The following is a 14,212-nucleotide window of genomic DNA, read 5'->3' as shown; positions in this document are numbered from 1 at the left end:
AGGTAGCCCCACGTAGAGCGCAGTGCAGTAGTCAAAGCGAGAGATAACCAGAGAATGCACCACTCTGGCGAGACAGTCCGTGGGCAGGTAGAGTCTCATCCTGCGTACCAGATGGAGCTGGTAGACAGCCACCCTGGACACAGAATTAACCTGCGCCTCCATGGACAGCTGTGAGTCCAAAATGACTCCCAGGTTGCGCACTTGGTTCTTCAGGGACACGGTTACCCCATTCAGGACCAGGGAGTCCCCCACACCCGTCCGCCACGAACAGGGCACACACACACACACACACCTTAACTGAGCTTGGGTGTTTCCCCCCCTCTCTTTCCCAGGACACCCCTGCACTGCGCTGCCTCCTGCAACGACACGGCCATCTGCGTAGCCCTGGTCAAGCACGGAGCGGCCATTTTCGCCACCACTTTCAGCGACGGCAGCATGGCCATTGAGAAGTGCGACCCGTACCGTGAGGGCTACAGCGACTGCTTCAGCTACCTGGCAGGTGAGGCGGCAGGAGGGCACATGGGAAAGGCACCAGGAAGTCCTTTTTTAAAAAATAAAATAATAGTAACTTGTATTAAATTTTCCATTTTAACAATCCACTCAAATCACATTAAATATTCCAAATTATACATATTGTTGTTTAGTCGTTTAGTCGTGTCCGCCTCTTCATGACCCCCTGGACCAGAGCACGCCAGGCACTCCTGTCTTCCACTGCCTCCCGCAGTTTGGTCAAACTCATGCTGATAGCTTCGAGAACAGTGTCCCACCATCTCATCTTCTGTCAGCCCCTTCTCCTTGTGCCCTCCATCTTCTCATGAGGTGGCCAAAGTATTGGAGCCTCAGCTTCAGGATCTGTCCTTCCAGTGAGCACTCAGGGTTGATTTCCTTAAGATTGGAAAATTATACATATACATTTCATATAGGTAATCCAAATATTCTGCTGAATTATAAATCTTTTGCTGGGGCTTCCCATGCTTTGAGTTCAGGGGTGGGCTCTGACCATCTCATATCTCTGCTGCTTTTGATAGTCATTTCTAATAGTTCCAGTGTGGTGTAGTGGTTAAGAGCGGTAGATTTGTAATCTGGGGAACCGGGTTCGCGTCTCCGCTCCTCCACATGCAGCTGCTGGGTGACCTTGGGCCAGTCACACTTCTCTGAAGTCTCTCAGCCCCACTCACGTCACAGAGTGTTTGTTGTGGGGGAGGAAGGGAAAGGAGAATGTTAGCTGCTTTGAGACTCCTTCGGGTAGTGATGAAGCGGGATATCAAATCCATACTACTACTACTACTACTATTCTTCTTCTTCTTCTTCTTCTTCTTCTTCTTCTTCTTCTTCTTCTTCTTCTTCTTCTTCTTCTTCTTCTTCTTCTTCTTCTTCCTCCTCCTCCTCCTCCTGTTGCTTTCCTTCTTTCACTGCCTCTGAGCTGTTTCCACAAGCGAGCTGAAGTAAAATGATATGTTTCTGTGTGGATGCACCGGAAAGTCCTGTGCCACACAGCTGCAAAACATTTCCATGTCCTAAATTATACATATCGCAGCTGCAAATTTAGTCTGGCGATTTTTCCCAGATGGGGCAAAACAAACAAACAAACGGGCTATGGGTCTCTGAGCTGTGGGGAGAAGCTGTTGGATCAGGCCAAAGGGGGCCCATCTAGTCCAGCCTCCTGCCCTCACGGTGACCACATACCCCTAAGAACCTGGGGATCTGGATAGACTGCTCCTGGACCTGGAGGTTCCATGCAGACATACCAAGAGCATGTCTGCTGGATCAGGCCCATCTGCTTCAATGTCCTCTTCTCTCAGTGGCCAATGAGGTTCCCCCAAAGTGGAAACTCTCAAACAGGACCCCTGAGCACAAGGGCAACTCTCTACCCACCCCGGTTTCCCTCCAGCTGTTTTGGGACTACAACTCCCATCATCCCTAGCTAATAGCACCAGTGGTCAGGGATGATGGGAATTGTAGTTTCAAAACAGCTGGAGGGCTGAGTTTGGGGGTGCCTGGCAGAGCATGTTGTTGTTGTTTAGTCGTGTCCGCCTCTTTGTGACCCCCTGGACCAGAGCACGCCAGGCACTCCTGTCTTCCACTGCCTCCCGCAGTTTGGTCAAACTCATGCTGGTAGCTTCGAGAACACTGTCCCACCATCTCGTCCTCTGCCGTCCCCTTCTCCTTGGGCCCTCCATCTTTCCCAACATCAGGGTCTTTTCCAGGGAGTCTTCTCTTCTCATGAGGTGGCCAAAGTCTTGGAGCCTCAGCTTCAGGATCTGTCCTTCCAGTGAGCACTCAGGGCTGATTTCCTTCAGAATGGAGAGGTTTGGACTTCCGGAGGTGGCGCAAAACGGCAATGGCGGTCCTCTTTACCCTGTGAAGAGGGGCTCCGCGAAAAAGGGTCGTCCGCTGCGGCAAAGCGGAGACCCATTAAGATAAACCGCAGGCAGAGCGAGCCTGCGGCCGTGGGACTCGGCGGGTGCCAGAAGCCCCCCCAGAAACGGAGAAGGGACCTCGTAAGAGGCTCCGGAGCGTGAAAGGGGGAGCGGCGCTGTGAGTTCATCGCTCTTTTCGCGGAAGTGAAGCCGCGCTGCTGCTGCTGATGAGCGTCGACCTTTCTTCTTGAAAAACATCGGAATTGGCTGCAATTTACCCGTGAGTAAGGGGTACTAAAGATTGACTTAAATTTATTTAATTCGGCTGAAAACGGGAGGCGAGTAACAGGAAGTCCGTCTCCCGATCCTGCTAATCAGAGCAAAGCAAAGAATTCGATGTGGGCTGAAGCGCTTAAAAAGAGACTCTGAAAGCAGTACGAAGGGGCATCAATAGACTGTGTTTCTAGAAATTAAAAGGATTGAAGGATTAATATTTTTTTTGGTTTATTTTGCTACGGAACCTTCCCCCTGCTGTGGAGCGATGTGGAGTTAAAGGGGATAACCGAGCTGTCGGACTGCCAGTGTTGCAAAGGAGAACTGTCAGGCTGTTGAAACTTTCTTTGAAGTAAAAATTGTCGCATTGATGGATACATTTTCGCTTTAATACTGATACTGGAACCTTTCTGTCACCTTGTGGCAATATCTTGAAACAGATTTATCTGGAAGCCTCCTTTTCGAACTTGGGGACTATAAAAGTTGAAATAGGAACTTTGATGGTGGAAAAGAAACTTTCCTTCCTATGAAACACCCCCCCTAGTGGATTTGCGGAGGTATAGAGGTCTGGGAACTGTACTATATTGAGATTTTTTGTGGTTTAATTGTTTACATTCTGGACTTGCCTTTCTCATGGATTGAAAGACTATTTGACCTTGAACAGAGGCAGCTGGGGAATGAGTGGCCCAGGGAAAACAAGAGCAGCTAAAGCTAAGGAAGCTAAAGAAAAAGATAAGAGAGCTGGGCAGCTTGTTCAAACAACGTTAATTCATCAACGCAGATCCTCTGTACCAACTGTGTTGACAGCGCAGGAGGAAGAAGCTGAAACGCTTGCCACAGAAGATATGGCAACTGGAGGAACTGATCCAGTCTTGAAACAAATTTTGGAACAATTGGCACTTCTGAATAAAAAGGTGGATGATCAATCATCTAAAATTGATAGAGCTACATCTACTATCAGTAAGTTATCAGATCAGGTTTCCCAGCATACCCAGGCTATTGAGAAACTGCAAGGAGCTACGGCAGAGAACTATAAATTAGCTGCGGAAGCCAACCAAAAAGCTGAGCAAGCGTGTAAAAAAGTCGAGGAGATCAAAGGGGAAGTAAGACCTCTGAAAAGACAGGTAGGAGAACAGCAAGCCTACCTGTCAATGGTGGAATTGAAAAGTAAGGAATGCAATCTTAGGCTGAGGGCCGTCCCAGAACTGGAGCAGGGCAACCTAGAGGAATTTTTGACGCAGTTATTTTCTAAATTTTGGGGGGTTGAGGAAGACAAAGACTTTAAAATTGTGACGGCCTTCAGATTGGGAAGATCGGTTAAGAAAGACAAGTCCAGAGACTGTTTGGTCTGTTTGAGAACAAGAGAGGAAAGAGACAAGATACTAGGCCAACATTTTAAAAAATCTCTGGAAGTTGAAGGCAAAAGAGCAGAAATTTATAGAGACATTCCTAAATATCTGTTGGACCTTAGAGCCTCATATACAGACTTGGCCAAACTGTTAAGGTACAACGCAATTCCTTACAGGTGGGAATTCCCTCAAGGTTTATCATTCACCTATAAAGGAAAGAAGGTAAGAATTAAAACATTAGAGGACCAGCAGAAGTTCCTACACGACAACGAGGAGGACCTCCAAAAGGGAGCTGCAGTTTCTTGGCCTCCACCACCGGGATTACCACCAGGAAGCGTACCATCTGGAGGCGGACCGGCACCACATCCTTCGGGAACGGAGGATAACATAGATACCCAACTGTGATACTTAAGTATTAGACCAGGATGTCTCTACAGCTTCTTAGTTGGAATATAAATGGCGGGAACTCCCCAGAAAAAAGGAGAAAAGTATTTCACATTTTGAAAAAAGAACAATTGGACATTATCTGCCTGCAAGAAACACATGTGACAAGACTCCATAGAAAAGTGTTAATTAATAAAAGGTTAGGCCAAGAATTTATCTCATCGGACAAAGTTAAGAAAAGAGGAGTGGTGATATATGCAAAGGAGAACTTGTCACCAAAATTTGTATTCAAAGATGAACAGGGCAGAATTTTGGCAATTGAAATTCAGACACAAGGAGAAAAGTTTTTAATTTTAGGAATATACGCCCCAAATGAAGGAAAATCGGAATTTTTCAAGAGGCTGCATGAGACCATGCTGGACTATTTGGACTATAACAACATTATCATGTTGGGAGATATGAACGGAGTCGTCTCAGTGAATATGGATAAGTCGCAAAGTGCTAACATAACGAAAGACGGCAGACTACCAAAAACTTTTTTTGAAATGACTGACAATTTGGATTTGACTGATATATGGAGGATCAAGAACCCTCTAGGGAAAGAAGGAACTTTCTTTTCTGAGGCCCACATGACATGGACGCGAATCGACCAAATATGGATAACTAGAGGACTGGCACCTAAGACCAGAAAAGTGGAAATCTGCCCCAAAACCTGCTCCGACCACAATGCTTTGAGAATGGAATTGAGATTAAATACAACCGGATCTTTCAGATGGAAAATGAATGACGCTTTGTTAAGAGACCAGGAGATTGTTAAGAAGGCCCAAAAAGTTTTAAAGGACTATTTTGAAATAAATCTAAAGACAACTGTGGAAAAAAGAACAATCTGGGACGCAAGTAAAGCAGTTATGAGAGGGTTTCTAATACAGCAGAACACGATTAAAAAAAGGCTCTGGAATGAAAAGAAGGAGAAGATTTTGGAGAAAATAAGAGAAGGAGAGAAAAAGTTGAGATCCAGGCCTAAATCAAAGGAAGCATTGAGAGAAGTGAAGTTTTTCCAGGCACAATATTCGAAATTGATAAATCAAGAGGTGGAATGGAAAATTAAACAAATGAAACAAAGATCCTTTGAATCTGCTAACAAGTGTGGGAAGCTGTTGGCTTGGCAGTTGAAAAAGAGACAAAAGCTTAATACAGTTACAAATCTAGAGATCGAAGGGAGAACGGTTCAGAAACCCGAGGAAATCAGAAAGTGTTTCCAGAGATACTTCAAAGAACTTTACTCACAAAGGCCACAAAAAGATTCGGAGGTGGACCAATTTCTCATAACTAATGGATTACAAAAAATACCTCAGGAAATGAGAGCAACCTTGAACGGTAATATTACGTTCCAAGAAATTGAATGCGCCATTCAGAACCTTCAACTGGGCAAGTCTCCAGGACCTGATGGACTTACTTCCAAATACTATAAGGTGCTGAAGGATTCGTTGATACAACCATTGTTGGAAGTTAGTAACCAGATTATGGAGGGGAGGAAGGCACCGGAAACGTGGAAAGAAGCTTTCATCACGTTGATACCAAAATTAGAAACTGAAAAAACCCAACTTAAAAACTACCGTCCTATTTCACTCCTAAATGTGGATTACAAAATTTTTGCAGACATTTTGGCAAGTAGGTTTAAGAAAGTATTAAATGAAGTGATTCATAAGGACCAAGCAGGCTTTCTCCCTGGCAGGCATTTATCTAATAACACAAGAAACATCATTGACATTTTGGAATTTTTACAGACAAATTTAAATACAAGAGCGGTGTTGATTTTTATTGATGCGGAGAAAGCCTTTGACAACATTTCTTGGATGTTTATGAAGAAAAATTTGGAAAGGATGGGAGTAGGGCGGGGGTTTGAAAATGGAATAGAAGCAATTTATTCAGAACAAAAAGCTAAATTGATAGTAAACAACGTGGTGACAGAGGAGTTCAAAATTGAAAAAGGGACACGACAGGGGTGCCCTCTGTCTCCTCTGCTGTTTATTTCAGTCCTGGAGGTGCTATTGAACATGATCAGAAATGACCGGTTGGCACAGGGAATTGTGGTCGGAGAGAAACAATATAAACTGAAAGCATTTGCAGATGACTTGGTATTAACACTACAGGAGCCAGCCTCTAGTACTAAAAGAGCGTTAGAATTAATTTCTGACTTTGGTCGGGTGGCGGGATTTAAGCTGAACAAACAAAAAACTAAAGTCCTAGCAAAAAATTTGACAACTACTGAAATAGAGGAGTTCAGAAAAGAAACGGAATTAAATGTGGTTAAAAAAGTAAAGTACTTAGGGGTGCACTTGACCTCCAAAAATTTGAATTTGTTTAAGGACAATTATGAGAAATGTTGGTCAGAGATCAAAAGAGACTTGGAAACATGGTCAAGACTGAAACTTTCCTTGTTGGGTAGAATAGCTGCTATAAAGATGAATGTATTGCCGAAAATGTTATTTCTGTTTCAGGCCCTCCAGATCGTGGACAAGGTGGAATGTTTTGGAAGATGGCAGAGGGATATTTCTAAATTTGTTTGGCAGGGCAAAAAGCCCCGAATAAAGTTTAAAATACTAACTGATGCGAAAGAAAGAGGGGGGTTTGCCCTGCCGGACTTGAGGTTATATTATGAATCTGCAGCCCTCTGCTGGTTGAAGGATTGGATTTTATTGGAGAACACCGATGTCCTCGACCTGGAGGGATTTGATAATGCTTTTGGGTGGCATGCATATTTGTGGTATGACAAGGTTAAAGTTCATAGATTGTTCAAAAACCATATTGTCAGAAGGGCAATCTTTATGGTCTGGTCAAAATATAAAGACTTATTGGAGAGTAAAACTCCGAGGTGGCTCTCACCGATGGAGGCCAAAGCACGTAAAAGACTCAACATGGAGGCCCACTGGCCTAAATATTGGGAAATAATTGAAAAAATTGGAGATAATTGGAGGTTGCAGAGTATGGAAAAGTTAAAAAACAAGGTGCGAGATTGGTTGCATTATGCTCAAATCCAGGAAGTTTTTAAAGCGGACAAAAAAGTGGGTTTCCAGGAGGAAAAATCGAAATTAGAGACAGAGTTGCTAGAGCCAAAATCTAAGTTAATTTCGAGAATGTACAACTTGCTGCTTAAATGGAATACACAGGATGAGATTGTTAAATCCTCCATGATAAAGTGGGCGCAGGATTTGGGGCACAACATTATGTTTGAAGACTGGGAAAGGTTATGGAACACCGGAATGAAATTTACGGCATGTAGTGCCCTGAAGGAAAATATTATGAAAATGATATACCGGTGGTACATGACCCCAGTCAAGCTTGCAAAGATATATCACCTGTCTGACAACAAATGTTGGAAATGTAAAGAGGAGGAAGGGACATTCCTACACCTCTGGTGGACCTGCCCGAAGGTGAAGGCCTTCTGGGAAATGATACATAATGAACTAAAAAAGGTGCTTAGATTTACCTTACCCAAGAAACCGGAGGCCTTCCTCCTGGGCATGGTAGACCAGAGGGTAGCAAAGAAAGATAGAATTTTCTTTATGTACGCTACTACAGCAGCAAGGATCTTGATGGCAAAGCACTGGAAGACACAAAATTTACCCACATTGGAAGAATGGCAGACGCAGCTGATGGACTATATGGAACTGGCTGAAATGACTGGCAGAATTCGAGACTCGGGAGAAGAAGAAATGGAGGAAGTTTGGGAAAAGTTTAAGGATTATTTGAAAAAGCATTATAAGTTGTATGAATGTTAAAAAATGCTCCTTTTTAGGAAATTACAGCTTCAGCATCGGAAAATTTTTTGAATTGGAAAATAAGGTATAACAAGACAGAAGTGGTGTAATGAAATAATTTTATTGTGTTGAAACTAAAAATTAATGGATTTGGAATGAAATGTATGGAGACTAGATATCATGATAAAATGGAAGATATATTATTATGTTTAAAATAAGTTAACAAATTGCTGAGGTTTTGAATTCACAGAGAATGCAGTGTTCGGAAGATGGGGGGAGTCCACTAGATCTATGGAAATATGTATCTGGAAGTTGGATTTTGCATACTATAAACTTAATAAAAAATTATATTAAAAAAAAAAAACAGAATGGAGAGGTTTGATCTTCTTACAGTCCATGGGACTCTCAAGAGTCTCCCCCAGCACCAGAATTCAAAAGCATCCATTCTTCGGCGATCAGCCTTCTTTATGGTCCAGCTCTCACTTCCATACATCACTACTGGGAAAACCATAACTTTAACTATACGGACCTATGTTGGCAAGGTGATGTCTCTGCTTTTTAAGATGCTGCCTAGGTTTGTCATTGCTTTCCTCCCTAGAAGCAGAGCACCCAACACTACAATTCTAGGATTCAGATGGTGGGCGGCAGTGAAGTCATGAGTTTTGAATGAATGTTGATCCACATTTTTGGGTGCTCCCCATTCCTCTTTGCAGATGTTGAGCAGAACATGGGCCTGATGAACAACGGGGTGGTCTACGCTTTGTGGGATTATAGCGCCGAGTTCAGCGACGAGCTGTCTTTCCGCGAGGGCGAGCCGGTCACCGTCTTGCGCCACGACAACCCCGACGAAACAGACTGGTGGTGGGCATCTCTCTACGGCCAGGAGGGCTACGTGCCCAAGAACTACTTCGGGGTGAGTGTTCAAGACATGCGCAAGGATGGGATGGGAGGTTTGCAGGCTACGAAGGACTCGTTCACAAATATGTTGACAGCTGCACGAATTATTATAGCTAGCAAGTGGAAGGGGCAAGCAGAATATAAAATGGAAGAATGGAATAAAGAGGTGTGGGATTTTGCTGTTAATGATAAATTAACATGTGCCATTAAGGTAAGACGGGGAATATGCAGGAGGAATGATTTTGAGGAGATATGGAAAGTGTTTGTAGAATTTGTACTATTAAAACAGAAAGGGGTCAAACCATCGCAAGAAGCGTTGAAAATCTGGGAGGCTGGAAAGTTGAAAATCTGGGAGGCCAGAAGGCCCTTGGCACTGGACCACAGTGTCCAGGCTGAACGATGGGGGTGGAGACGCTCCTTCAGGTATACTGGGCCTTTGAGGCCATTTAGGGCTTTCGAGGTCAGCACCAACACTTTGAATTGTGCTCGGAAACGTACTGGGAGCCAATGCAGATCTCTCAGGACTGGTGTTATGTGGTCTCGGCGGCTGCTGCCAGTCACCAGTTTAGCTGCTGCGTAAAAGCACCTGGGTGAGCTTCTGCTTACGTTGTTAACCAGCGATGAGCTTCCAGCGGCCACCAGGATCCAGCCTGGCGTGCTGGTTTCTCTGCCTTGCTGGGCTTGCTCCGTTCCAAAATACGCAACCCACCTGTGCTTCTCTCCTCCGCAGCTCTTCCCCAGGGTGAGGCCGCAGCAGAGGAAGGCGTGATGTTTCGGAGGGAGGAACCCCGTCGCTGCCATCCCAGGAGGAACCTGAGGAATGTGCCTGGACAGGATCCCGAAGAACAGCTTCGCAGTGCGGATGAATCGCCTTGCCTGCCTCAGGAGGGCGGCTGTCTGGCATCCTCAGATGCGCTGTATTGGTGGAGGGAAGGGAGAGACATGAGAAGACGGCGAATCCTTGGCTCTCTCGCTGTGTGTGTGTGTGTGTGTGTCTGGAAAAACATGCCTAAAAGCACAGGGTCTGACCTGATTTTTTTTATTTTTACTATTTGCCTTCCTCTCCCCCTGCTTCCGTTGAGGACCTGCCATGATGCTAGGAAGGGTGATAGTATTTCATAGCTGTCAACCTTCCCTTTTTTTGCGGAGAATTCCCTTATCCCAGCGCCATTTCCCGCTGCTTCCTGCTGCTATCCCGGATTGTTAGATATCCCGTAGACTGTCCCTGGGACAGGTGAGGCTGCTGTTCCCTTATTTTCAAATCTGAAAGTTGACAGCTATGGTATTTTTTTATTGTTTTGCATAGAATTGTAGTGTTATAAGGGAGTCCCTGGGACGCGGGTGGCGCTGTGGGTTAAACCACAGAGCCTAGGACTTGTTGATCAAAGTCGGCGGTTCAAATCCCCGCGACGGGATGAGCTCCCATTGTTCAGTCCCTACTCCTGCCAACCTAGCAGTTCAAAAGCACATCAGAGTGCAAGTAGATAAATAAGTACTGCTCCAGCGGGAAGGTGAACAGCGTTGCGCTGCTCTGGTTCGCCAGAAGCGTCTTAGTCATGCTGGCCACATGACCCGGAAGCAGTACGCCAGATCCCTCAGCCAGTAAAGTGAGATGAGCGCCACAAACCCAGAGTCGTCCGTGACTGGACCCAACAGTCAGGGGTCCCTTTACCTTTAAGGGAGTCCCTGAGAGGCATCTAGCCCAACCCCCTCAGCTGAGGAATCCCTGGTGGGTGGGAATCCCAATCTCCAAGGAAGGAAAGCCCCCACCACTTAGGATTCTAGCTCCAGCGGCTGGAAGGTTTTTGCCCCGTTCATCCAAACGAAAATTCAGATGCTGGGGTGACTAATTGATTTGCCCAAGGGGTACATAGCGCACCTCTGGGGGAATCCTTCCCATAAATTCAACCACTGCTGGAGCAGCCTTGCCTCTCAAAGAGATTGCCCCCATCTCTCCCTCCCAGCTCCTACCCTGAGCATATTCAGAGGTGCCTGACCCTCTCTCCATTCCCTTGGCTTCCTTGCCTCTCTGGACACATCCACCACCAGCTGACCTCTCTGCTCCCAGCTCCGGCCACGTCGCCAACAGCTTCCTTTGGGCCTCAGCATGAGAACTTGAGCCATGGCAGCTGCTTCCCCCCCTCATTTCTACGATCGTTGCTCAGCTGCGGTTCTCCCTCCACGAATCTCCGGCTCCCTGTCCCAGCGTTGAAACTGGAGACATGAGAGAAGAGGACCTCGCTTCCCTGGGACTCGCAGTTTCAATGGGATTCTCGAGGAGAGCTCCCTCTCTGCCCAGGAGGAGGGCTCCACAGGATGGGACCGTGGCCTGGGCAAAATCCACTGCTTTCTGCTCTTTTGACTTTTGCACAAATGGGAGCCACAAGGGAGCTTGTGCCTTGGCGAGTTTGCCTCACCAAGAGGGTGTTGTCTTCTACACAGCTCCATCTAGCCCAATGTGGCCTGTACTGACTGGCAGCTGGCTCTCTGGCAGAGAGACGCCTTCCCTGCTGCTAGCTCCCTGATCTTCCTAGCTAGAAAGGCCCCTGTTTGAACCCAAGACTTAATTCATGTCAAGCTGGTCTCTGATCCAGAGCTGGGCTGCCTCCCTTCCAACTGCGGAGGAAACCCCGGCTCAATTGCAGAAGCTCTGTTTTGCTCTGCCTTTTCCCACTCCTAAAGCCTTCCTATCACACATGACACCCTCCTTGGGCAAGCTGCCCCACGCCCTCCCTACCTTATTTTGTGGGCTTTTATTCTGCCCAGGAGGGACGCAGGTGGCACAGTGGTCTAAACCACAGAGCCTTGGGCTTGCCGATTGGAAGGTTGGCGGTTCGAATTCCCGCGACGAGGTGAGCTCCCGTTGCTCAGTCCCTGCTCCTGCCAACCTAGCAGTTCAAAAGCACGTCAAAGTGCAAGTAGATAAATAGGTACCACAGCGGCGGGAAGGTAACCACAAAGCAAAAACTCCTCAAGGAGATTCCATGCTGTTTTCATTAAATGGGAGGGCAAACCCTAGCAATAATCTGGGACACGGTTGAAGCTTTTGTCCGTGGAAACTGTATTAGTAAAAAATGTGGCGTTAAAAAGGAGAAAAGTAACATTAACGCTCAAATTACTACTAGGAATACTACTACAGGAGCTTGAAACAAAACAGAAATGCAAAGCAAAAGAGTTTGCTGTAAACCTAGGGGAAAAAGGGAGAATTGGAATCATTGGAAATATCCCAGATACTAAACTCTCTTATCTAGGAACTGGATCACATAAATTTGGAACTTAATACTTATGAACAAATTTACCACTTTGCTACGAGAACCTCAAACGGGGGAAAGGGACTCCTTTTAATGCAACCTGGTTATTCACCATGTACAATCCATCGAGCATCAATTCTGCCCTCCAGAAGTGCACAGGGACCCCCTGGAATTACTCTCGCTTCCTGTTTTTGCACCTGTAGCATGTAATGGATATTGTATTAGGCATAAAACTGGAGCCACACTCTTTGGCGAGGGGGATTACTTTTCTGTTGATGATGTATTTGTAATTGCTTATATCTAAAAAGTATGTTTTAAAAAATAATAATAAATGTGGACTAACTGGATCATCGATGCGTTGCTTCCATTTATCGGACAAGTTCCTCTGCTGAATTGTGGAGGTATTGGGGTAGGGAGGAGGGTGGGTTTTGTGCACACACACCCCAGCATAGCTGTCAACTTACAGATTTGAAAATAAGGGACCAGCAGCCTCGAAAATAAGGGCTCAGCAGCCAAAATAAGGGATTTTAGTCAATCAGCAGCCAAACGAAGCCTCAAGCGGTGGTTCCCACAGCGCGGCAACCCGGCAAAGGGGATGCAGCAAGGAAAACCACCGTCACCTCTCCGCTGGGAAGCGCTGAGCAAAGGCGAGTCCCCAGGCAAGGCGGCCGATTTGATCAGCACAAGGCATGCAAGCTCCGCCCCCCAGTCGTTCTTAGACTCCTTATTGGGTGAGCAATACACTTGGAGCCTCCCTCCTCCCTGGCCGGGAGGGAGGGAGGGAGGGAGAGGAGCTGCTTCCTTTGAAACCCAGGAAATTTAAGGGACTTCATCAATAAGGGACAGCAGCGGGACACGGCGCTGGGATAAGTGACTGTCCCGCCAAATAAGGGACGCTTGACAGCTATGCACCCCAGCTAATTTACTGTTCTCTTTTGGCCCTAACGGAAGCTGCCTTTAACAGATTCAGGTTAGACAGAAACATGTACAGTTAGTTCCCCTTGTTCCTACCCTAATTTACATCATCAGCTATGAATAAGTGCTTGACCTGCAATTCGCCTTGAAATACAGTACAGCATGATTTCTGTTATGAGAATTTTAAGATCATATATAAAAAAATTAAATGTTCATAGCTGTATATATAAACCACATGTCTGAAACCACACAGAAAAGGTCCTGAACAAATTGACCTCAAATATTTCTCTGTGAGGTCAAGGTGGGAAACCTCCCTATGGTCTCTTTCCTCACAAACCTGCCCTCACAAATCCTGTCTTAAGGGCACATTCAAGATATAAAATAAAAAAATTCCTTCTAGTAGCACCTTAGAGACCAACTAAGTTTGTTATTGGTATGAGCTTTTGTGTGCATGCACACTTCTTCAGATACAAGATATGAACAGGGTGTGAGCCTGTGACCTGTGATCTAGATTCAGGAATTAAGTAGTTATAAAACAAAAGAGTGGCCAAAACCCAGATAATGCAATCAGGTAACTTGCCAGACAGGAGATAAACAATGCACTCAGATTTCTGTTGTAGACCGCCTTTTCTGTGATGTATGTATGATGTTTCTGAGGGTGGTCTTGGACTCCAGGGTGGGCAATTTAAAATGTCTATATAAGGGCTTGCATGCATGGCTCTGGGTCCTCCTCATCTCTCCTGCGTGTGAGGGGAGCACCCTGTTGCAACAGTTAATAAATATCAGGCTTACTAGCTGCTTTGCTTCTCAGTATTCTCTGGTTGGCCTCTGTTATTTTCTCCTACCAATAGAGAACCTAAAAAGAGGACTCTATATGGGCTCTTGGGTACCCCATAAGGGGAAAAGAGCAGTTTTTTTTCTTATATCATTTCCATCTCCTGAAACACTGCTTGCTCACTCCTTTTCGAACCCGTCAAATATGGCCTCGTTTTCTTTCCACTTAGCAGCTTCTCTTCAAGACA

At 45.7% G+C, this 14,212-nt stretch overlaps 1 protein-coding gene and 1 long non-coding RNA gene across 4 annotated transcripts in view; both read left to right on the top strand.

Moving 5' to 3' along the window:
* The window catches only part of PPP1R13L (protein phosphatase 1 regulatory subunit 13 like), a gene marked incomplete at its 5' end in the record, with an annotated part of 56,710 nt that extends 46,185 nt beyond the window's left edge, over positions 1-10,525 (top strand). For 2 of the 3 annotated variants that reach the window (XM_081921971.1, XM_081921970.1), the window contains 3 exons: positions 333-499; positions 8,841-9,040; positions 9,755-10,522. In XM_081921971.1, the coding sequence (XP_081778097.1) occupies positions 333-499; positions 8,841-9,040; positions 9,755-9,793 (406 nt within the window). In that variant the 3' untranslated portion in view covers positions 9,794-10,522. Of the gene's footprint in view, positions 1-332; positions 500-8,840; positions 9,041-9,754 lie in introns of all 3 variants that reach the window. The other variant, XM_081921969.1, reaches the window with a different exon arrangement.
* The window catches only part of LOC309376285, an 85,699-nt gene extending 71,715 nt beyond the window's left edge, over positions 1-13,984 (top strand). Inside the window, exon 2 of the long non-coding RNA XR_014171154.1 lies at positions 13,848-13,984. This is a non-coding gene — a long non-coding RNA (uncharacterized lncRNA). The remainder of the gene's footprint in view (positions 1-13,847) is intronic.
* Positions 13,985-14,212: the final 228 nt, after the last annotated feature.

This window comes from Podarcis melisellensis, assembly GCF_964234715.1.
Source record: "Podarcis melisellensis genome assembly, chromosome: 8".
In the NCBI taxonomy this organism is placed as follows: domain Eukaryota; kingdom Metazoa; phylum Chordata; class Lepidosauria; order Squamata; family Lacertidae; genus Podarcis; species Podarcis melisellensis.
Note: the sequence above shows the minus strand (reverse complement) of the source record. Positions and strands in the feature narration are given on the sequence as shown.